The 26,130-nt window shown below is 38.5% G+C and overlaps 1 protein-coding gene across 2 annotated transcripts in view; it reads right to left on the minus strand.

Annotated features, from left to right (window-relative positions):
* SYT1 (synaptotagmin 1) overlaps positions 1–26,130 on the minus strand; it is a 340,150-nt gene that overhangs the window by 124,867 nt on the left and 189,153 nt on the right. For both annotated transcript variants that reach the window (XM_065743252.1, XM_065743251.1), the window contains exon 4: positions 250–439. In XM_065743252.1, coding sequence (XP_065599324.1) covers positions 250–421 — 172 coding nt within the window. In that variant the 5' untranslated portion in view covers positions 422–439. The remainder of the gene's footprint in view (positions 1–249; positions 440–26,130) is intronic.

Here is a 26,130-nt window from a genome sequence, read left to right on the forward strand (position 1 = left end):
CAGCAATAATTTACCAGTAAAAGCTGCAGTGATGATCTGACATATAAAAATAGTTTCAAATCACAACTGAGTTTGTCTCAGTATTTTCTACTACGATTAATTCTGAGGAGCTTGCTAAACTAAGGTTACCTTCTGATTATTTTAGCTCTAACTTGAAGACATTTAGTACATTCTCTAAATATACGTTAGGACACTTTTGTTAAATCTAATCTGCCAGAAGAAGCTTTTAATCAATCAAGTTTTACTCACATGGAATTTTGTTCAGTTCATTCATGAACTTCTCTTTCAACTTTGAAAATGCATCTTCTTTTCCTCCCCCTCCTCCAGGAGCAGCTGGCTCGGTGACATTGCTTGGAGGAGCTGCTGCTACCGTGGTTGCTGGCGGGGCTGCCAGGGCCTCATGATGACTTTCACTCACCATTGTAACCCCCCACAGAAGCTGTTGGAAAAACAACGAAAAAAAACAAAGAGGAAGAACGTGTTTACATCATGAAAACAAGAGCAACAGCAAATAGAGAACATGTTTACATTATGAAAAAGGATCTCATATCAATCAAAGACTAAATAGGCAGGATATCACTTGGTGCTCATGCTTACTGAGTAAATGTGACCATGTCAGTACACTGCTTCATGTTCTTCATACAATATTTATTAGAACAGAGAGAAAAGTCTCTTGCAGGGTTAATTTCAGTCAGAGTCATTTTAGTGCTTATAGCTCCTCTTCAATCACATTGAAATGTGAACTGCTGAAATTGAAAACTCAGAATTCTTGTAAAACTCACACAGATTTACCTTTTGCTCTTCAATTCTGAAAGTAAAAGCACAAAGGGTAATTAGTGCTCCCTATTTGCAGATTTCACAATGACTTACAGAATTACTTACCTAGGAGAGTTACAGAAGTGCAGATTACAGCCACAGTTTCAATATCAAACAAATGAAGTGATAAGGATGTAGTAAAAACACTTCATACTTTGCTGCCAAAGTAATAAGCTATTGTTTTATACTTAAGCAAGTTTTATATTAAACAAGAATTGATTTGCATCCATTTTTATCTTTATTTATTGGAGGCAATTTTCCTTCCAGTTATTATGTGTGACATTTGCTACTGACAATACTCTGTTAAATTATTCACGTCTCATTGGTGCATTCATGAAGCTATGACATCTGTGGGATACCTAAATGCAACCATATTGAAGAATCTGAAAGGCTGTCATGAGCATAACACACTGGCCTATTTTTCACTTAATGGGCATTTTGCAAAACCTCTGCTTGAGCTTACAGTATAAAGCAAAGAATTTGGGGCCAGTAGGGTGAAGGTGACTGCACAGTGCAATTTCAGTACTACTAGAAGGTTGGCTGAAATGCTTATATTGGTTTGAACATATTGTTCTGAATTTCTGCCGCTTCCCAAATAGCACTAATCTGACTAATCATGCTTTGTTATTCTTCAGAAAACCAGAGGGAGAAAGAGAGTTTGAAAGATAACAAACACTCATTATTGCTCTGAGTGCACAATTGCTCTCAGTCCCAGAAGAAACTTGGCCTTAGACCTTCTGCTGAGAAATTTAAACATCATACAAAAAAGACAACGCATCAAAATTAAAGGGAAATAGGAGCACTTGACTGCATGCAACCTCATGATTGTGAGCTTTCCTGCCTTACATGACCATTTTCATAGATGCTGCTGAGTGTAATGCTATAACGTGATGGAAAACACAGCAATAATAGGTGGGTAGCAAAGTCCTACACTGCAGCAAGTGAGCATTTGCTCAAATGCAGCAGCCGTAGACACAGAAACAAAGGAAACAATCTGCTTACCCTGGAAAGGCCTCAGGTAGACAAGGATCTCTAGCAAGAAACCCTTACCTCCTCTGCCAGCCCTTAAATGAGGTCTGGGAAGGGGTGGAACCTGGCTCCACCCTCTCTGGTCACTCAGGTTCACTGCATGCACCTGAGCTCCCCCTGGGTTGGCCCTGCTTTCCCACCAAGTGCTCAATCACTGATTCAAGCTGTGACTTAGCATTTCCACAACGCTGAGAGTGCTCACACCACTAGTTCCAAATGAGGACTGGCGTTTTGTCTTTCAGCTTTTCTTGTGTAAACCCTCAGTTAGGAAGATCTAGTGTGTGTTCAATTGCAGGCAGAGGATCCTTTGGAAATCATCCTGACCATTCCCATCATTACACAGGGGTCTGCACATCAGTGTATTCTGTAACAGAACTCATCCTTTAATACACGATCTTATGGAAAAGATGTTTACTAAAGAGAGGATTGTCATTGGTGGGAAGAAGTAATTTGATGGATATTTTGCAGCAATTTTATCGAGGCAGCACTGAATGAAGCAGTATTCCCTGTCTGCCCATTGCTTCTGCCTTTGTCCTCACAGTCTCTAGCCTAATATAAAATCATGTTGATGTTGACAAAGTGCGTATGTGAGATAGCTACATAAATATTTCATACGCATGCAGTCTTATCTATTTGCCTGTAACAACATGGGAGCAGTTCGCTATCTAAAGCAGACCAAAGCTGATGGAAAGATTCCAGTTAATATCCATGAACTTTGGCTCAAGCCCGATGTCTGCGAAGATTTCCCCCCTTGCCTCTCACAATAATGATTGGGAAAAACATGTAGTGCATAATTTGTGTAGTATAGAATTACGTGCCAGCTCTTTCAGACTAGGAGACTTTTTCCATATGCTCTGATGAATGCCAAATTCTCTGAAGCAAAACATGCAGAGCCATCAGCTGTAAACATTAATGCTGTTTTATATTATAGCGTTTTGTCAGTGAATGTCAGTTACATCAGAAGAAAAGTTGTATGATATATCATAATTAAATCAAAATTAAATTGCTTAATTATAATATATTGGTTAATTATTTCAGGCCTGGCAGTCGACTATTTTATTTTGTAACGGAAGACACAATTTGCAGTGATGACTTTCAGCTAATTAAAAATTAAGGCAAATGTAATTTATTTGCTTCTAGTTTTGGAGTTGTATTTTGAAAATATATTAGGAGAATAAATTTGAAGTGCTATGCTTTTGTTTATATAAAAAACAAAAAAGGAAAAAATAACAAAATACTGTACTTCTCTGATCTCCAGGAACAATCCTCAGTAGAGCCCTAGTGCAGATAGAGGTTACAACATCTAATGAAGCATGCACAAATGCTTTGAGACTTGCTACAGAGCCTTTGACCTTTACATGCCAATGACACTGTCCTGGTATTTTAAATAGGTGTGAAGAGACCGAAGAAGCATCTTGTCTCAGAAAAAGCTGTTGCAGGAAAGAATTTTCTGAAGAACACATGCCCACTGCCTCACAGAGATAACATCTGATGGCTTCTATTATTGTAATGCTGCAGCTTCCCACAATAATTGTAGAAACACTGTCATATTATTAGGGACTGCAGAGTACTGGATAATTAGATTTAAATTGGCCTTTAAAAAAAAAAAAAAAAAGAGGTTACTTTATTGCTCCTGAGCATTGCTAAAGGTAAAGATCTACAAAAGATGAACAAATTATCTGTCATTTATAAAATGGCAGCTGGAAGCAGAAGTTTCTTGTTGGTTAAATAATGGAAAGTCATGGAATTCAGTTACGCTTCTAGTGCAGTGTTCACTGCCGTGATGATACTGCCAGTTATGAAACAATACATGTTACATGTGTAACATGCAGTCATAAGTAAGAGCACATTTGTGGTCATAAATAAAATACCTATTTCATTTACATGCTTCTATAAAACACAGCACAGACCATAGTCCCTGAGCATGCTGATTGTTATATGGGTATACACTGCTCATCCCAAGTATCACCATAAAATCCCTACGAAACAGATATGAAGCAAACAAACAAAAAAACCAAACCTCTGAAAAAAAATATTTGGAATGCTTGGAAGTAATGCCTGTCATTTCTATGCAGAAGTAGGTTAAGTGTTGACTGAAAATGCAAACGGTGATTTGAACCCTTGAGGAGATAGGGGATTTAGAACCCTACTGTTCCCTATGCAAGAAAAATCCTGACAAAAATGACTATCAGCTCCAAAGCCTATAGAATTTCTACATCATTTCCTCTGAAAAAGAAACATCTGAATAATTTACAAATGCGCCCTGGAGATTCACAGGAAGGAATATATTTCCTTATGCAGGTACAAAGTACTGCTGACTGCCTGTGTATTCTGGTATGGAACCTGGTGTTGAGAGACTTGCTGGAACACACTTCCTGAGAGGAGTAAAGAAGAGTCAGATTTCAGACATGGTTGATTACAGAGCATGGAACAGCCTCTGAAAAATGTGTGTTCTGGGGGCAACAGCTTCCCTTTGCAAACATTCAGGCCTATCTGAAGTGGGATGTGCACCACCTGGGAGGACAAATCCCATGGGAAAATTATACTTGTTTTTAATTGTTCTTGAAAAATAATCTGAATAATGTGACAGCATTTATGAGAAGTAGAAGGTTCACAGAGATTCCTATGGCATTCTTCATGATTTGGAGTGAAAGCAGAACAGTGTACCATATTGAGCAGACACTCCAAGGCAGTGGTCACAGCACCAAGGCCACCGAAGTTCAAGAAGCATTTGAGCAATGCTATCAGAAACAGGGTTTAAATTTTGTTGGTCCTGTGTGGAGTCAGGAGTTGGACTCGATATAACATTGTGGGTGCCTTCCAACCTGCAGTATTCTATGATTCTGTGATCTTCTGCCAAATAATGGAGAATATTACACTAGAGTTTACAAAAAACAACAATAACAAAAATAAAAATAAAAATAAAAATAAAAAAATGAGAAGGGAAGGCTCAAATGACAGCAAAGTGAGTTTTTGTGGTTCCTATGTGGTTAACTGACAGTGCATACACTACAGCAGATACTGAAGGACTTATTGAATACTTAATCCTATGGACAGAAATTTTCTGCATGGTGTATTTCAGTCAATATAATTTGCTTGCTTCTTCCCTTACTTGCTGAATATAAACAGGACACAATGAGATGGTGAGTAGGTCAGACATCCCACACTGACCAGAGGGGGTGTCATGAGGTATTTATTGGAGACTGTCCTTTTACTTTGCTGCTTCTTAGATTTTTCTGGCATACTTAATATTTAAATTATACAAATGTAGCATTACAGTGAGTAACTGTGTAAGTTTTCAGAGGTAATTGTCACCATTTATTCAATGCTTATTGCTGTAGCTGTAACAGAGATAGTCACTGTACTTCCATAAGCACGCAAAGTTGTAAACTGGCACCTAGATTGCTTAACAGTATTTCCTGCACAGCTTTATCTTCTCAGCATCCCAGCAGATACATTAAACTTGGAATGTGATCACAACATTATCTGAGAAAGAGATGCACCAAGAGGAAGAAATGATTGTCTTTCAATGGTGCTATGGGCAGGGTATGTAACAGAAAGATTTGACACCAGAGTAAAAATTTACCCTATTCCATTAGACTGTTTTTAATGAAATTAATTCAACATTAAGAAGATAGGAACATTACTAGAATGTCTAAAGATATCTACAATAAACGCTCTCTTCCTAGATTGAAGTATTCTGGGATGTTAATAATACATTTTATACTCATTCATTTTCTTATTAATGAAATACGCTATCTTTCTAGCTTCAGTAATGTACATTTATTTTAAAAGACAAGCTAAGAAAGGAGACTTTCTTGGCATTTTCTAAAGATGAGTCTGTAACTACATCTTCAGAAGAATGGAAGGTCACAATAAAGATGACATATCAAAACAGCCTTTTCACTGCTACCTCATAGGCCTACAATGCAGTACGCATTTAGTCCTGCTAAGGCCTGACATTTAACGGGAAAAAAAGGTTTGATGAAGAACTTGGATGGGAGAATTCAGATGCCCCACCCATGCTGCTCCAGATGCACAAGCACTGCCTCAGCAACTGCTCCTCCACACCCCAAATTTTCCTCTCTGCACCTCTTTTGAGAAGAAACATTCCTGCTGCCATATGTAAAAAATCAGTGTAGTTGAAACTTTGTAGATCCTGGTAATGCACTAGCTCTGCAAACTGGTTTTGTAAAGCTCGCTACTAATATCAGATCAACACTTTTGTTGCCCTGTCTGAAAAAGCAAGATAAATCACCTAAATCTCTCCTACAATCCATGGCTACTTTATTGCTCAGGTTTGGGAATGTTGGTGTGAGCAGAGTCCTGCCACTGAGTCTGGTGCGGGACATAGGAACACAGTTGTAGAGAGGAAGAGCCTGGGAGGTGGCTGGTCAGTAGTGATGAAGACATGGCACACAGAGGAGGGGCCTCTGAGAACAAGTCTGAGCAAGTGTGGGAGCGGCGAAAGACGTACCAGGACTGGCAGCAGTGCTGCAGCTCCAAGACAGGAGGAGAGCTGGGCAGAAATGCTTCTTGACAGTTCATCAAAACTGTTAGTTGAGGAAACCAACAACTGGTACTCTGAGTTATCTACAGCACAGTCCTGGAGCATGCAACAAATCTTCCCCTCACTGGGCGCTGAGCTCAGTATCAGTCTGCAGAACTTCCTTAAAAGAGCAACAAATATTTTAGAGTAACAGCTGAAAGAAGGTAACAAATAAAAACGGGCTTTTTTACATTTATTTATTTATTTATTTATTTATTTATTGTAGGCTTAAAAGAGTTTTGCCCCTTTTCTCAGACATTTATTAAGTTATTATTTGAGGTCCTTCTGGCAGTGTAACTGTCCAGAAGTTTTGTGTATGTAGATACGCATTTCACCTGTAGACATTCTCTAACAGCCAGACAAAGCATGCGTGTCTGCACATTAAGGAATAAGAAGCACCTGAAAAGTCAGGAGAAAATGAAATCTAGTAAGATTTCTGGGCTCATATTCGTTCTGGAAGGCTGTTACCTTAGCATGGCTTAAATCCAAACAATATCCCTACCTCTGTATACCCTTTTTAACCTGATTCACTTTTTATTTGCTTTATGATTAATAAATATAGCATATATGTAGAATAGGCATAGAATTGTCTGCAGCTTCCTGTAATGATAAACATAAACATTTTATTTAACTATCATTTTATTTATGATTAAAAAGTATGATTTCGTCTCCAAACATGTTTCAAAGCTAATCATATAATGTCACATGAAATTACCTGCACAGTGGAAAATGGAGTGTTTTATAAGAAGTATGGACACTGACAACTGAAGTATGACAAACTCCTCAGTACATAGCACAATATATGTTTTTCTCCCTCAGCTTCCTGATTACCCATTATTAAATAAGGTGGAACTGTTCAACATACTGGGCACTGAAATCTCTCATGTGGCAGAGACTGCAAGGGAAACCTTGTCACCTCTTTTCAGAAAGAAGCATAGTCTGATGATAGGTAATCTGTGAAGAGTTAATCTCTGCAGGTTGTGCCAAATGACATTTTCATGTTTAACTTTAAATTGTTGATAAGATTGCGGTTAATTTAAGTGAGAACAGTAAGGCCAACACTAATTATTTTCCAGCAAGAAGCCACAATTTTTCGACTGTGCTGCAAAGTCACATTCCTCAATGCTGGAGCCAGAGAAGCCACAGCAGTTCAAAAAAAAAACATAAAAATTGAGAGCAAGGAGCAATGTGGCAAGTCAAGAGTGGCGAGCCCCATGAGCACATTCACTGTATAAAGTGCCTGTTTTCCTGGCTGCATTTTAAAACTGTAATTTTCCCCTAAGTACACGATATTTCTTAGTCATGCATTTCTTCTGATTTTTAGAGGTAATGGGGCTGGAGACAGGCCTGTCTCTCTGGATGTTGACACTGTGGTAATGTTTCAGCAGCAGTGAGGTTACCAAAGCTGTCAAAGCATCAGAATATGTATAATTTAACCCCTCTGCCTTCCTCTACTGCTGCAAATGCTGCTTCAGAATGACTGAGGTCCTTGATACCAGCTAGAGTTATGAATAGGAATGAGAGAGAAACTGCAGCAATTTCCTCCCACATGATCATTCTGTCATCTTTCCCACTTGCATCTTGTTACCCGAAGCTGTAATCTCCATTTTTACTCCCCTGGTATTCACTTCCAGACTTCCCTTATAAAGCAGTGTAAGACAAAAGAATTTATATAAAAATTAGTGTTCAATTGCATTCACGCAAGAAATTCTAATTTGGTCCACAGAGAATTATTCTTGTTCCAAAACCATTTTAAAGTAATCCTGCAAATAATGAAGCCCTTTATATCAATAAAATCCTTGTTGTGTACACTGCATAAAATCAATTTATATTCACATATTTAGCTACTGTCCGATCGGTGTCTCTAATAACGCCTATAGCTTGGGAAGTGTCACAGAGATTAGCTATGACGTGGAAAATTCATAAGGAACAAAACAACAGAATTGTAAAATAAATACGGAGAGAGATGCTATTAATATTGTTGTTTTGATATCTTTGATTTTTCCTTGTGTTGAGGTTCTCTATACACCCCAATTTCTGCACTCCGTTGTCATGGGATTAGTGAAATAGGAATACTCAGGAAGGTACATGCAGTAAAGAGCAAACAAGAGGAACCTGAGATGTGCAGTTCACTGCTACCTCACAGATTAGTTAAATCTTGGTTTTAGGTTGTGAAATAATTGGCAACTTGGAGTGTGATTCTACTCTGACAAGTTACTATACAAAAATGGCACCTTCCTTCTGAAAAAAAGATCTGCTCCCTATGTATATTCAGTCATATATGCTGAATTTAATAAGCAACACATTCCAAGTTCAACTTTGAGTGCTATTTTTCCCGTTATATCTCCAGTATAAAAAGCTAAGAGAACATGAGCAAGACTTATTCCTCCTGTGCATCATGAATATAACTGTTAACTAAATTTCAAAGACCAGTTGATTACATCTGTGAGAACCTACAGGAGGTTAAAGAGATATACATGAAAGCATGAGATTATATTTTACAGCCAAGAACATAAAGTTTGGGTTGCATGACTGCTGGTAGGTGGAAGAAAGAAGGAGCTCAGTTAGTTTTTCAGACCTCAGGATAAAATTGCAAGGCTGGCATTTAGAAAAATGTAAACAGTTGGTATTTGGCAGTAAGGCTGCAAGATGTGTCACCTGTGTACTAATGGGAAAAATACTCACAAGTGACTGAATAATGTAGATCAAGCTTTGCAAATTCTGCATGGTAAAGGATTCAGATTTTTCAGACACACGTGTTCTAGACTGAAATATCTCAGGATCAATCAGGTGCATGTAAAATACCCATGCATGTACAAACATACCTGTCTTTGTATATCCATCATGTGTATGTCTCTCATGTATGAACAAATGGTATGCTACAGTGCTTGCTTTGAGGTGATTGTTGTCTTGACTAAAGAGATAGCAGTTTTGTGAGGAAATACTCACTTTTCAGAAACAGACACTGATAAAAAGATGTTTGTGGTTTTCTTCAACCACATCAGAGCAGCATTGAAATCAGGGTCAACCTGGCAAAACCATCCTGACTGGCTGTGAAAGGTTCTGGTAACTGCAGCTACATGAAAATTACTATTTCACGAACATCATCAATCCAGGAAAGAAGCGCATGGGGTACAGGAAGCATCCACAATGAGATTTGTTTTTCTAAGTTAAAAATAAAATTAAAGAACATCCTGATATTCATGGTTAATTACTATGCTTACTCTCTGAAGGAAATCTTATCAGCTCACAGAAACAGAAATAGTTGAAATTGGAACTAATTGTCCCATAATGACTGATACTTTTTCCTGCTGTTGAGAATGATATGCCATCATCCAATAGCTTTCTGCACACAGCAGGAGGGAAAATTATCAATCAATTACGAGACAATTAATTCCTAACTTGTAACATTTTTCTACTGAAAAGAAAAAAAAAAAGATCCTAATTTGAGATTAAAAATTATGCATTCCCTACAGTGTTTCGGAAAGCTGTCTCTTTGAAAGTCTCCTTGTAAGTACCTGAAACTGTTTTCAAAATTTTTAAGCCTAAACCGAGCCAGTTTATAAAATATTAGTGTAAACACCATTCTCTGTTTTTAGTACGATGGTTTCCCATTCTGCAGTTATTTCTATGGGTAAACAATAGGAAGTGTCCCATTCACAAGAATTCTGTATCCAACTCATGCATGAGCAATACTAAAGAAAACAATCTGGTAATAAATGTAAGCAAATAACAGAAGTATATGAAAAAAATAAAAAATACTTGGATTTAAAAAATTCCATTATAGTTAAAGACTGAATACCACTAGGGATTTTCATACTTTTAAAACTTTGAGTTTCTTTGCACATGCAAATGCTCGCTGTGACCCACCTCTCTAGACCAGAGAAGGCCCTCTAGATAGACTTTGGCCTAAGGCTTCCTTCACAAGTGAGTTCTCCCATCACTGACTTTTGCACACAGTGGTGTTGCATCTTCTGTTTGTGTTCTGAAAGAGAAGAATCATCCCTGTTCTATTTTTTGAAAAAGAAGATTTTGGGTGCCTGCCAGGAGCATACCTCACCTGGAAGAAGATGGGAGAGACATTTTACAGGAGGAGCAGGATTTATGAGTTACTCCTCATTTTAGCTCATCTTGCTGATTAGGCAGATCCTCGCTCGGTGTGCTGGCTCCCATTTGGAGGTACATACATCTTGGAAATCGTATAGGAAGCTTGGTTGAAAACCATGATCCAGTTCAAGGTTGTAGAGAGTGGGGGTATTTATATATGTACAGCACGGGGGTTCCTCAACCTGGATTTGCTCCACTTGCATATATGAGATGTTTAAAGTAGTCTGCAGTGTCTGGCTGTGGGTCATATCACCCATTTCCATCTGGAAGTTCAGCACAGCTTCGAAAGAAACTCTTCATCTGTCTGTATCCTCCAAGCTCTCAGTTGGACAAAGGCCAACTGAGATGCTGGGGATGAATTCTGAAAACCGTCCTCCTGCGTGCCTCATCTAGGCTGGCAGGTGAAATCCCAGAGCATCATGCCCTTTTAGACCGAGGGATGGATCTACCCTAAATTTGGACAACAGTCTGCAGTAGCATTCTGACTGAGGCAGTGATTGATAGAGCACTCTGCCTCATTAGCCACTTACTGCTGCAGGAGGGCAACTAAGGTTAGCGCTATTGCCAAAACAACCTGGGGAGATAGAAATCCTACTTAATAGGCATGGCTGATTTATTGCTACTGTTGGCTTTCCCAGTTTTGTTCTGTGCTTCTTCCTTCTGCCCAGTACAGTTCTTGTTTTAAGCCGTTTGACTCAGTGCTTGTTGGTGGGAAAATGCTGTTAAAAGCCTGTAAGTAGGATAACTCAGTTTTTCAAGTTTGTGGATGCAAATCTGAGCAAATTTTACTTCTGCTTTCCAGGCATAATTTACTGGTAATTAAACTTGGACTGCTGGTTACAGAGTGTTTACTTTTCAACACAATACAGCAGGCTAGACATCTTGCAGTTAAACATGCTTGTACACATTGTCACATACTCTTAAGTTTTCCTGCAGATTTAGCTGTTTGAACTGACTGTCCAAATGGGACATGAGAAGAAGGGCTGTGTGTACACTAAGTGCTCTACAGTTAACATTCATGCAGAAAAACAGCAGTTTTAAGAAGAGAGCAAAAATGTGGTAGAAACAGAGTTCTACTTTCTACTGATATCTTTGTATTGACATCATGTGTACAAATATCTGAGTGGGAGGTAAAGGGACAAGGCAGGACTCTTCTCTGCAGTGTGTGGTGATAGGACAAGGGGAAATGGCCACAAACAGAAGCATAGGAAGTTCTGCACAAATGTGCATGGGAACTCCTTCCCAGTGCAGTGCCGGAGCAGTGGCACAGCTGCACAGAGAGGTGGTGGAGTCTCCTTCTCTGGAGATGTTCCAGACCCGCCTGGACGCCTACCTGTGCAACCTGGGCTAGGGAGCTGCTTTGGCAGGGGGTTGGACTCCATGATCTCTAGAGGTCCCTTCCAACCCCTACAGTTCTGTGATTCCGTGATCTTATTTGTATAATTAAAAAAAACCCTCTTTCTTAATTTCTTTGATTATGACATTCATGTTGCTTAATTGTACGCTCCAATGTGATTATAATTTTTTTAATGCTTATTCAATTTTCTTTTTTCTCCTCTTCTTTGTTTACTGTGAAGCACAACATTCAGTTATTGCATTATAACCATGTGTTGGTCTGAACCTATAAACACAATACATTTGAAAATGAAAACTAAAAAACCCTGAGCATACATGGGCAGGAAACAATCTGTTGCTGTAGAGTACATAGCAAACATACTTACACAGTGAGTTCCCACTTTTCTAGGTCACCATAGCTGGTGTACCACTATGCCTCTTTGTCAAAAAAATATTGTCAACTGGGGGAGCTTCAGCACTCAAGGCACAAACCCTGTGAGGCTGTGTGCTGGTCCTGCCTGGCTGATGAGCTTGGCTGATGGGCAGGATAACTCCATGCTCATGCTCCCCGTTGCTCCGTGTGCTCAAGAGGAGGAAGTTGCTGAGACAGAGAAGTGATTATTTTCATTTCATATCCAGCTTCTGATAGCTGTCTTTCTGCCCTTTGCTATCTGAAAATCATAGTACATTGCTCTGGAATGGATGAGGATACTGAAGCAAAACAGAAGCAGGATGCAGGGAGGCCAGCACAATCTTTACGACTCTTCTAGCACATGCATTTCTGCACTGTTATATGGACATTTTGTCTTCATGAAAGCAAGTAAACACAGGACTGGAATCCAGTGATAATGCCAGCACTCTCTTGCTAGAACTTAGTCCCGCAGAATGAATGCAGCACTAATTATTAAAGAAATCCTTGGCTCTCTTTAACAAATTTGCAGCCAAGAGCTTTCCAGAGATTACACCTACGTGACAAAAAGGGAGCACAAAAGGATCCAAGATGATTGATGAAATTGTTTGCTTTCTCTTTAGCAAAGTAATAAATAAGTAGCATTTCAGAATTCTGTGGAGAGATATTAAAGAGAAAGCACATGGATACTTTGTTCTGTAGCACAGGTATCTGAGCTCCAGAAATCTCTTTGGAAGAGAAAAGATGTATTATACTGTGTGAAAGGAAGAAACCTTCAGTATCAGGCTGTTATCTAGTTGCTAAGAGCTGGTTCTCTGAAAACAGAACAGAATAGAATGGATAGTTTAAGCAGTGTGAGGTAAAAGCAGAAAATTGGACTTAGAGCACAAGGGACGTTCACAATGGAATGAAAGTGGATGCAATATAATGTTAAGAACGTGACAAGAAAAAGATTATTATAAATATGAAGAGACGAAAGTTAGAGTTTTGCCTTCACTTTGACAAAGCCCTTGGAGGAAAAAAGAGGAATTAGCCCTGCTGGAATGTACATTAGCAAAGGAAAATGAAAGATGAAAAGAATACCGCTTCAAGGTCATTCTAAACCAAGCAGCAACTACTAGTCCTTTAATTATAACCTTGTATTTCTTGTTTGTTTAACACAAATTGCTAGGAAAAGAGAATCTTGAAACAACATATTTTAGAACTTCATTCTGTTCATATTTTTGCAGACAAAAGACCTTAAAGAGCGTAATTTGAAATTGTTTAAACTAAGAAAAATAGACTTAGATGGAAAGGCCTCATCTAATTCTTTTAACACACAGTAGAACAGCACTTCTTTCTCACCTTCTGCTCACTAGAAAACCAGCAGTTTTAAGTTCACAGAGTACCTAAAGACCAGAAGCCAAGGCATCTCCTGGGGTGTTAGCAATCATCGCAGCTCCCCTGTCCTACCCATTCAAGTTCTGAAACTTGGAGTCCAATGAAAGTCCCCTCCACTGAAACCTGGGCTAATATGGCATCTGTGTTTCAGCTGCTACCAGTTATCACGGTAGGAAACAGAGAAGCAGCATTTATGGCAAACAGTGGTATTTGTTTTTAATCCACGAGCAAAAGCAATGCCTGGAATTTTCATCACCTTTCCAACCATTTGAAAACAATAATTGTTAGCTTTGTTAAATACCTTCTCTTTCTAAAGCAATATTCTCCAAATGCAAATTGCTTTCACAGCTGCAAAGGAAACCTGCTGCCAAAATACACCATTGGGAGAGAAGAAAATTTAGTGTCAGCTGGCTGTCTCTAAAAAGGGAGACTGACATCTCTGTGACACACTGCTGGCTCCTGCAGAAGAAATGCTGAAGAGCAAAGGACTGCACTATCAGCCAGGCACCAGCTGAGAGTGGCCACTGCTAACAGGCTCAAATCAGAGGGTGTTGGTAAGCAGCAGAAGGAATGGTGAGGAGTGCTGGCAAAAGCACTGGGAATCCCTTTGTCTGCCTGCACAGTGAAACCCCAGTCAGAACTGTATGGTGTAAAGTGCTTTTATTGTCCAATCTAGATTCAGCAAATCCTTTTTACCTCTCTCACTCAGCCATTTCCTTGTGTCTGCAGAATCTTGACTAAATCCTGGGAAGTGCTTCACTCATTATTTGTTTATCCTCCACTCCAGTCCCATGAGTTCATAATTAGCAGGGGACAATTTAAGGAACAAAACTTGGGGGGATGGTGATAGATCCCCTCAGTGCAACTTCACAAATCAAGCTGAGATGGCACAACATTTTAAAAAAGAAACATATTGCCTGCAACATGGGAATAGCTCAACACAGCAGCTTTTCCTCCTGACAGACTGGATCAGACTCAAAGCAGGGACCTGCAAGATGTGGGGTCACAGCTGATGAGCACTGCCCTATGGCACCCAGTCCTGTGGTTGCAGATCAAATCAGAGCTGAGATTCTGTGTTGTAGGAACACTGAAATTATGATCTCAAGCTTTCAAAAGACACCCCTGAAGCCTGTATGTTTCTGCTTTTTCATCCAACAAAACAAGAATCTCAGGTTATATGATCACTGTGAATTTTGTTGGGTCTTTTGCAATACTTGAATCAAAAATTCATGGATTTACAGAGCAACAGAAGGCTCAGTAGTTTCTGAGTGTAGCCCACATGGGAAGAGAACAGTACCCACTTTGCCCTGTGAGACAGCAATGAAACAAGGATACTGCTGTCTCAAGGCTCTGAATTCTGCTTAACACAGGTGACTATTGCCTTGGATTTAGAGCAGCAGTTGGAAATACGAGAGTTAGCGATATGTATTTGTCTATTTAATTCTTTCTGACAGGGAAAGGTGGTACAGGGGTGATCTGCTTTTTTTTTTTTTTTTATGCCTACTTACACTTCTGGTTACAAGCTGTCTTGTAATAATACGGGAGAGTGATAGCAGCTGAAAAATGAGAACCTGGTCAGTAATAATGGCTGTCAATTATGCAGAAATATGCACAGGAGCCTAAAAGGCATTTAGAGCTACTCTTAGAGCTTTCTCCTGAGATCTACATGTGTAGCCAGAGTGGAAGCCCCAGCGTGTTGTAATGGGTGTTCAGTTCAAGAAATGAGCTCCAGCTCCTGGTAATGCACTGCAGCAGCATCTATGTGCAGTGAAGTTAGACAGACGCCCTCCTTATCATCACCAGATTACCCAGCAGTACCTGCATTAAAGTGTGTTTCTTTTAACTTAGACTACTTTTATGTTTTTAAGGCCAAGTTTCTGCTTCTACTTACTTGGCACTTTCAGCTATGTGTCGCCACTACTCTCCCACACTCATGTCTGTCTCTCATCATCCATCCCTTCCTTCCTCTCTTCTCTTTATTCTTTTTTTGCTTACCTAGCTTAGGCCATAGCTCTGCCAGCATATCTGTGCAGCACAGAGATGTCAGCAGAACTTGTAAGGCATGAAGTTATCCCAACAGAAGCAGCTTTTGTCAGCATGCATTACCCAATTTCAGAAGGAAGTGGGACTTCACCAGCAAACATGCCACTTCTTTAGTATAAGCTCTACCTACGCTTGCAGGAATTGCTCAGCACAGTTATATAAATGCTTGACACACAATGGCCTTTTAGAACAAAAAAAACACCAAGCAAACAAAGAAAAAAAAACCCAACAACACCAGAACAACAAAGAATGGTAGTTGTGGTGCAAAATAAATATTTGATAGAGTATATTTATTGATTTTGGCACTCTGCATCTAACTAATGGGCTAAGGACATGCTTTATGTTTTTGCAAAACATAACTTCAGCTGCTCAACAATTCAACAGATTCAAGGAGATCTATTCCTTTATCATAGCTGGAATGAATAATAACTGATTCCTCTCAGAGCTTTTTTTTATAAGTCACAACTGTTTAGGAGTGATGGAAATTTTAATTCAGAATGGCTGTCTCATTAGAACAGAGACTGTTAAAAGATTTGTATAAGAAAATTCATTATAATAGCCTAGCAAATAAGGGAATGTTTTTTAGCAAAACTCCCCATTGCACTGCACACTGTAGCCTAACGATGCTGTACAAAATTTAATTGGCTATATTGTTATCCCACGACTGGCACTTGCAATAGAAACTGAAAAGGTAGTAGGAAACTGTGTCTTGAGCACCTATCAGGAACAATTCTTAACATACATCTCTGTACACTCTTTAGGGCTCACATTTTAACAAGTTTATTTATTTATTTAATATGTTCTAGGAATATACAGCCAAGAATCTCCTCCTGAGACACACGAGAGATTAAAAGAATTTATTTTGTGTAAAGAGAGAGACATTTCTATTTATCCTTTTGGGAAGTGAACTGCAATGTGACCTAAACAGTCTTCTCCCACACACTAAGAAGTCTTTTCTCCTGGAGATATGTTTGCCATCTTTGGAAAGCTACAAAGCTTTATCCACAAATCCTTTATGCACGTATCACACCCTGAGCAGAAAATGGTTAGGAGTGATTTCCTGTATAACAAATTACTCCACAACAGGCTGTTTTAGGAGTTCTTGCATGTCTATTTGAAGCAGCTGATTCTAAATACTGACAGACACTATATACTATATTGGATGGGTACTCACCTACATTAAACTTGATGGAATGCAGGTTTAATCTACTATAGTAAATCTCTGTATTTCTGTATACTCATAAACATGGAACAGCGCTTGGCTATATGCCAAGCTCTACTACATTTCTGTCGCATACTTTACACACAAAGTATGAATCATAGTTAAATTCTGTAAATATGGGAAAGTAATAGTCATCCAACTCATCTTCATTTAATTATACTAAAATGGCTATAATGCTCAAGAAGCCAACAAGTTAAACAACCCAATTCACTTCTGCTGTTGGAGTAACTGCTTCTCCCACTCAACCTCGTTAGACATTGCTTTAAAGTCATTTAAATGGCCACCACCTAGTGCCTGCTATATTCGGAGCAATCTCAGGGCTTTTCTTCGTATGTTCCTACCTATGATCATTTCCTTTAAATATTTCTATCCTTATTGTCTGCTGTAGAATTTTTTATTTTGATTTTTGCTTTATTTTTTATAGAGTAGAGTGGAGATACAGAGCAGGTAAAAAAAGGAAGCGCTAATGTTCCGAAAGAATCTCTTCACATTAGACTATAATAATCAGAATTCCTGTTTTGAATGCACGAAGGCAATATTTTGTGAGCATATCTCAAACTGCAGAATGTAGCAAACGTCTAATGTTTAGGGTAGATATGATTTAAATGCTTTGCTGTTTGGAGAGAATAAATCATAAGAAGCTAAAATTGCAATTTGTCATGTAAGCAGCAGTCACCCTCCTGTTCAGGGAGGAGCTTTGAGTTCTGTGAGGGAGAACTAACTGAATACTATAGCTAATATGCAGGTTCTGCAAATGAGCATAGCTCGGGGCAGGCAAACATTTATCTGCTAATGAGCTGTGCATAAAGCAGGGCAGTTTTCACCCAAGAAAACTTTCTTTGTTAAAAAATAAAAAAAAAAAGGAATCAGATTCTGTGTTGACATCTTTGTTCTGCTGCACAGCTTGTAAACTGCACAGTGGGGTGTTTTTGTGCATGCAGTTCCTAAGCACAGAAGAGGGCTTTCTCTGGCATACTGTAAATTCATTGGAAGGGCAAACTGGTGAATCACTTTCAAATTGTGAGGCTTATGAATTCCGCAAGCTGGAGGCATTGAACATAGTTCAAAGACATTACAAGCTTCACAAATTTAACAACTTGAGATTTTCCCCATGAAAATAGGCAAATAAAATGTGGGACTGGAAGGTACCAAGAAGAAGACAAATTTGTTTGCAAATTCTTACCATTGAGAACACATTTCTGACATTTCTATTGGTTCACCTCAAGTTGATAATGTTTCAAAAATTTCAGTAATTTTTTCATTTGATACTACTATCATTAGGAAACACATTACTTCAGTTCAATAAGCGTATAAGCAAAACAAGTGTCACAATGGGATCTGCAGAATTTTTTTTTGACAAGTCAGATGAAATATTTGTAGTACAAAATGCTGCAAAATCAAATAAGCACAGACTAGCAATGGGCTGTGCTATTTGATTTACATTTTAAATTCCTAGTTTCAATCTGTCACTTGCAAAGAGTTTAAACTTGTACATCTCTGGCAGTTGAAAGCTAATAAAACATTTTCAGCTTTACAAAAACCTGTTAGTGGATTTTGACCTTGTACGAATAAATACGTCCAATAGGTAGAAATGTCATATTTATTACAAACATATTAATAAAGGAGTCCAGTCTTGAATTTTTTCTACGCCGTAATTCTGAAATCATTACACTACACCATGTTTCATTTCTGTTTGTGTTTCAGTGAACTCTGATATATAAAATAGATTATTCTTGGACACTTCAAATCCTTAGTGATGTAGTTGGAAAGAAACAATATGCAATCATATTAAAACTATCACAAGCTGCCTTCAAACTGTAGGCAGCCAAATTGCCAATTTTACTGCAGTTTTGTATTTCCAATCTTCCAAATGCTTGAGATTTACAAAAGTTCTCTTTTTATTTTTTTATTTTTATTTTTTACTCTCTAAAAGCACGTTAATAGCACCCTTTTTATTGTCTATGTTCTAGTGGTCTTGAATGATTTGAATCCCAAAATATCTAATCAGAAATCTTGATTTCTAATTCAACTTTGAAGTTTGGATGCATTTTTCATAAGTTCTAAAAATAAAGAGTTCTGTCTTCGGCGGTGGCATATCATGCATATGTATGAAGGCACTGTGACAAAATTCTAAGGCATTTTAAGAAATTCAAATGCAAGGGAAAACACAGTAACAAAATATGATGCAGCATTTTAGAGTTCTATATATGGGAACTCTTTGAATATATCAAAATAATTAAGGGCAACCCAGTGACAATCACAGACAAAATAGGGTCATGCACTGGAGTTATGGATTGGAGATTGTTACAGGTACAGTCTTTAACTGAAGTACTCATTTGCTGGAACATGACGTGTCATTGTAACATGTGGATAAGCTTAAGCAACATTCACAACATTCATCCCAATTGTAATGAAAAAGTGAAGAGAAAAGAATGAAGCTTCTGAAAACTTGATAACAAGAATAAATGTTTCATAGGGTTGTGAAAGCTTAGCTCACCACTCCCATGTTAAAATAACTCAGTCTAATTGTATCAGATGGATAGTATGTATGGATGTAGGATGCCATGAAAGTAATGTCTTCTATTTATTTCAACGGAAACTACAACAGATACAAAAAGCACAATAATACTATCACCACCATTAGCTGCGTATTCTTACCAGCAATGAACAAGAGCCTGCACACTGCACTGCTGAAAATCTGCATCAGCAGAGGTGACCCACTCTTGCTGTCACCACTACTGAAATGCTCCACTCACCCCCCACTGTGCTCATATCCACTGCTTGGTCTCCATAAACGTTCAGCATCGATAGATGTCAGTGAGTGCCATTTTTTTTGCATGGAAGAAATATACTTCCATGTCAGACCCCATTTTCTCAGACTGCCCCTGTGCTGCCATCTGTCACACAGCAACAAAATGTAACGGAATACCGGCACAAAGGTTCAACTTCTACTGCCATACCACCAACATCCAGCTCTGAAGTTGTGGGCCAGCATAATCAAAGAGAAGACATCACTTTCTGAGCAGCTCCCCTGTAAAATATCTGCACATTTTTGTATATCTTCTGAAAGAATTCCAACTTACAGAACAGAACACCCTCCACTTATCCTTAAGAAAAACTAAAAAAAAAAAAAAAAACGCAACTCTCAAAATAGCAGGACATGAACAGGGTTAACTGTGCTTTTGCACTCAGACTTTCACAAAAAATGTTTCCCAGGAGAACATTTGTAAAAGATGATGCACCTGTGTTGAAAACCAGCATTCCAGAAAAATGTTCTCAAACTCTTCTGTGTTTGAAAGATATAGTTCTAACTGAAACTTAGTTGGGAGATACGGCAATTAGATCTAGATTTCAGTGCTCAACTGCTGCAGTCAAGGGTATCATTCAGTCCTTTTCAGCAATCTGTCAAAATTCCTCTTAAATTCACTTCCCCTTGTTTCTCTTCCTACTCTTACTGAATTTTATTGCTCTGACAGTTGGAAATCTTTAACTCCTGATCTAAGTTTACTTATGGCCAATGTTGCCTTAGTTTCATAAGTACTTTTCCCCTGCTAATATTTATAACACTGGTGTTTTTCAGTAACGTTCTTAGTCTTTTTATTGGAGTGAACAAGCTTGTTCTTTTTGTAAAATTCAACTTATTCAATCCCTTGTTGATCTTAGTAAACTTTTTCCTATTTTTCAGCATTTTCTTAATCGGGACACATCATACCAGTCCTGAGAGTATCTGCTGTCATTGCCAAGAGACAACCTTGGGAGAGAAACAGAAACTCAGAAGAAAGCGGAGAGGCCCTGAACCAATAATGACACAAGTAGGCTACTACAATTACTGTGAAATGTAGTTTTGCCTTGTGCAGCTGCTACCTACAATCTTCTTTATCTTCTCTTCATTATGCACCTACATTTAAGTGTTATTTTAGGCCCTTCTTACAGAACCCCTTCCCAGGCACCTCAGGAGCTTGGCTTTGTGAAGCATTGTAAAGCACTGAAGAGACAGAGTAGAAAATAACCTTTAAAAGCAGAAGAATAATTCTATTACCTGAAGCTAAGCATTTTTTCTGACCAAAACAAAGCTCTCTTTCTGAAGACAAGCTTTAATACAAAAATAAAAAAGCCTGTTTATATTTCAATATGAGGATGGATACATCTGAAGAACTGCATACAAGAGCTGATAGTATCTGGATTCCCAAATAATGCCTTTTCAGCCATGTCTGCTCTAGATAGTTAAATTTTTATGCATTGTTTCCATTCTCCTTTGGAGGAGAAAAAAGAGATACATGTAAGTTCAGATTATACAAAATCAATGAAGACTTGAATAAAGTAATGGCTTAGCAGTGGAACCTAATGCAATATTTGAATATTCAGAGCACCCCACTAGAGCCATTTTTTCCCACCATATTCTGTTGCCATGTAATATTTATGAACAGACTTCAGATGAGAAGACTGTGGAGTGTAGTGATCAAACACTAGAAAAAGCAAAAGCAGAAGTCAACTTCTGTTAAGGCAAATAACTAATTAAATAGTAATGGCCACGGATTCAAAAACTTGTAAGTCTGTAAATCCCTCAGCTCTGTATTTCACAGAGCTTAATATTAACATTTAAACTTGGTGAGAATCTACAAGGACTAGAGCTGTGTTCCTCTTTGACATTAACTGATATTTCAGACTGGCATTTCAGCCTTCTGAGGACAACTCTGTCCCTGACACTGGGGTACCAACTGGAGAAAGAACAGTGAATTCGGCTGAATTGAGATGCAGGTTTCTGTCTCCTCTTCACAGGTGATGCTACACCAGGACAGAACTACTATCTGCCCATCCCCATTCCTCCTCCTGAAAAGAGAATTCAGGACTAGTGCTGATGGAGAGGAGACAAACCTTCCAGGAAAATGCTAATCTAAAAATGTCTGTGATGGGAAGGAAAAGGAAATCCTGAATGGAGTATGTATCAAGGGATAAAAACTGAAGGACTTAAAGATGGTAGCAGTAGTAAAAGAGTTATGGGAGAGCTGAACACACTGATTTACTTTACTGTGTAGAGGTGATTATTCAATATTAGAGAGAATGTTCTCTTGTTATTAACCTGGCGGCTGCTGATATATGTAGTCCAACTTGCTCAGTCAACAGTTTTTAGCAGGAAATGTGACTTATTTCAACCAATAATTTTCTCTGCATATTGCACTGAAGCAATATATTTGATAAGATAAACACAGAAAAAGGTATTTAAAATTAAAGGCTTATTTGCAGGTATCACAAAGCAGAGACACACCTCACAATGATAATGTCTTCAGTGTAGATGGAGGTAGCAAAAATAAAAAGCCCAGTCTCACCTCTGAAGTGAAAAAAACTTCATAGCACTTGGGTATAACCCATTAAAACAGTGAAAGGAGATGAGAAGGGGCAAATGCCTGTTTTCCTTTTTAAATGGGTTAGAGCATATATACATAGCAGAGCAGATCTTCAGTGATTGTGAGAGGGCACAAATCTCACTGAAGGCAATGAGAGAGCAGGCACTTAGAAATTTTGAAAATCAGGTTATTGAAAGGCTTTTCCAAAGATGGACTATTGTAGCCTCTTAGCAGTCTTGCTACAGAACAAGCTTAAGACTAATCATACTTTCTGAAGCATCTGGTTTAAATTCTCAGTCTTGGCTTATATGCAATCAGAAAGGTGAACATAATGTTCTGAGTATTGCTAATGCTGCCAGCTCTGCAGTATCATTTGAGGCAGACTATCTCAGTGGCAGTGTTACTTCAGTCAGTAGATGGCATTAGCTGCCTCAGTGTCACTTCTGCTGTAGGATTTACCAAGAAGTGGGTCAGCTACAGCCCGTGGCTGTGTGGATACTCCCAGCAGGCTGAGCCACAAAAAAAAAACAAAAACAACAAACCAAAACAAACAAAAAAAATCCCACAAAGAATTTGTTTTCTTTCGTTAATTACCCTTGCCATATTTTAGTTGTTTCACTGGACGAGATAATTAGACAGTAAGGAACAGATTCACCAGTTGGGACATATCTTCAGATTGTAGTGTAAGAGACAGCGAAGACGTTTGTGCACAGACAGCAATCCTTCAGCTGTAGGTACTGCTCAGGGTTACAGGGGGTTGGCACGGAGGCTGCAAGGATGGCAGAACTGCTCAATGAGATGAGGGGAAAGGCAGCTGACACAGCTCTACCCTCCTCTTACCCTCCTGCTCTGTCTGCCTCCCCATGACTTCTGTTAATGAAGAGGGAGGCACATCAGAAGTCAAAGCTGGATTTAAAGTGACGAGCTTGACTTATATTTTACGGATTTTTTTATACCTAGGAGTTTTTTGAAGGGATATTTTTCAGTTTTCATTATAATAAGACATGTTGTAAAAATGCACGCACGTTTATATACCATAGACCAAATTTTAATCCTTCATTATTCAGATATCCAATGGGAATGTTCAAATATTCCTCTGAAGTGGTGCCAACCCAAACCCTGCAGTTAAACACCATAAAAGTGTGTTTGTACACGTTTGAGAACCACAATCTGAAATTGCCTAGTGCTGAGCAGGAAGCAATTCTCTCCTCATGTAAAAATAATTCAAGCAGGTTTTTTCCCCTTCCATACTGAGATGAATTTGACAAACTTCAAAGTCCTTTGCTACAAAGTTTGAAATACTTCCACTCTCTGCTCCCGCAGCCAGCAATGAGAACAGGCCCTGGGGACATTCAAGACATCAAAGATGCACCAGTGGGTTTCGGCACCCCAATGTTCGTCCAACACACTCTGGAAGGTCTGCAGCCCCTTTGCAGTCTGGAAATCTCTTGTTTCTTTTCCAGTCCTTTCAAACCAGTGCATATATTCCGTAAGAGTGCTTTCAATCTATATGTGCTATTCCTGAAATCAGTACAACGCTCAAAGCCTGTGGGAAGGGGGCAGTGTGCTTGGAAAACATGGGGAAGGGCAGATGGGTGGATGATGTTATTGGCTTTCACTGCACTACAAGTTTTTCACACTGGCATGAAGAACAACTGAAATGAATCTGTTCTAAACAAGTGGCAAATTCTCCCTTCCCTAAAAATTCACAATTAGTGGGATTACTCTCCTCCAGCCCTCTAGATGTATATATATGGAATTCCTGTACCTAGCAGTTCTGAGTGTTCTTTTGTTATAGTGGAGTGGAGAATTAGTATGGCAGGCAGGAGGGAAATGGTATCTTGGTTTTGTATGTAGGTAACTGAAGCACAGGAAAACTGGGACTGTATGAGTTTTCCATAGAATAGTATGGAAAAGCTTATTCCCAAATTTCCCATTCCAGCATCTTTACCTAAAAATTTACAAATATGTTGCCATCCATAGCTCTCTTAGTGCCAATAAACAACAAAAGTGTTACACTTAAACATAAGCAAGGACATAAAAGCAGCACACTGAAGCAGAGACAAACCTTAAAATGCTGCCTGTTGCAGTTTCCTAGCATGTGCATTTCCTCTTCTTCAACCTCCAGCATTTCTGCTGTATCAGTTTGCCATAATGATTAGCAGAACGTCTTCACAACTTGGAGGTAAGTATGAATTTAACATTTAATTGAGATATTCATAAACAGCTAGGTAGGTTGAACTCAGGGATGTAAAACTGCTTTTTTCAAAGTCAGTCCTCCAGATAGTAATCTGAACTGGAGAAATGGGAGGATAAAAAAGCCCCTGTGTACACAGAAACCCAGGATACCATTTCCTCAAGGGTAAAAGATTCTGTGTCCAGCCATTAAAACATCCAGCACTGGAAACACACTTCTTGCCAGCTTACACATGGCATCAGACTAGCAAGTTCACAATATAGAAACTGTGTTTCCAAAAGGAATACTCGTTTAAAGGCAATGAGAAATTATTGCTGAAGTAAACCAAGAAATAGAACTGAAACTCTTCAGAACTGTAACCCATCTTGCTCTGCTCTCACAAAATGCCACATGTAAAAACCACAAATTATGTCAAGATAATTATTTAGTCTACGAGAAAGGACTTTGGCTTCAACTTTGAACATCATATTATTTTTAGCAACAAAGAAAAACAGTGACAATTTCAGTCCCAAAACACTGACTTGGCAGAAGGCCTGAGCTGCTGTTCTTAAATTCAATGACAGAAAAGCTGAAAGCATAATAAAATGACTTTGCCAGGCAGCTCACAACGCATAAAGAACAAATGAAGAGATCCTGTTCTGAAGGGAAATGAAGAATTTCAAAATATTCACAGGAGTAATCATTCTAGAACTGTTTTTTCAGCATTGAAACCTGTGTTTGGTATCTTAGAAGCAAAATTGGAAGTAATGAAATTTCAAGGCAAGAAGGAAAATATCAAGTGCTCTCAGATACCAACACATGTCTAGATAAAGACAGATAATCATCCATATATACTTAATTCCCTGAACAACGCAATGGCAATAAAACCTCCACACAGTAGGACAAGAGAAGAGGTTATTAGATCAAACAAGCATCTTGAGTCTTTTCAAAACAGAAAAAAGCCTCCCACGCAATTCTTCAAATACAAAATGACAGTCATTAAAATAAATGAAGGTTTTTTAATTGACAGGTATTTCCATATTTGAAATTTTCAGTGACTTAAAAATCTGTTGAAAATTTTGTGCATTGTCTGAGTACCCTGAATATCTCGTATAATGTGCAAATTAAAGTTACTGTACTGCTATATATGATTTTGAAGACTCATCTGTATGCCTTTAACACTGAGGAAGCTACCCAGATAATACAACTCTCTTAGATTTGTGAAGCAAACTCAAATTACCAGATGAAAGGAAGCATTTTAAACAGTGCAGGACCCCTCCTACACAGAAGCAGAGCAATAGGATCAATTATCAGTGTGAAATTATTTATTTTTCTGGTTTTCCTTGTTCTTTACCCAGCTGCATCTCCCTATGGAGGCCTGGCCTAAGTGGTTCAGGCTGACATGGCTTTTTGTGCTAGCTGAATTTCAGTATTTTTCAAAAGTTTTTCTGTGCTTGGCCAGAGCTGCCCAGATTTGCACCATAAATATTGACTCATATTTGGTATTTCCAGAGCTGCACAATATGACGCATACTGAGCATTAGTCCTGGATCAATTTTGAACTACAGATAAAATGTCAGAAGTTCACCTCAATATAAATTTCTAAATAAATTACTAGACTACCCCCTCCTCCAAAATCTAGCCTCTAAGATTAGAATAGCCTAACCTTATTTGAGAATGAAGTTCTTTAGCAGAAAAGGTACTTCATCCAGCAAGTAC

This window comes from Cyrtonyx montezumae, unplaced genomic scaffold (genome assembly GCF_038088225.1).
Source record: "Cyrtonyx montezumae isolate F1298 unplaced genomic scaffold, pur_monq_1.0 scaffold_3, whole genome shotgun sequence".
NCBI classification, from domain to species: domain Eukaryota; kingdom Metazoa; phylum Chordata; class Aves; order Galliformes; family Odontophoridae; genus Cyrtonyx; species Cyrtonyx montezumae.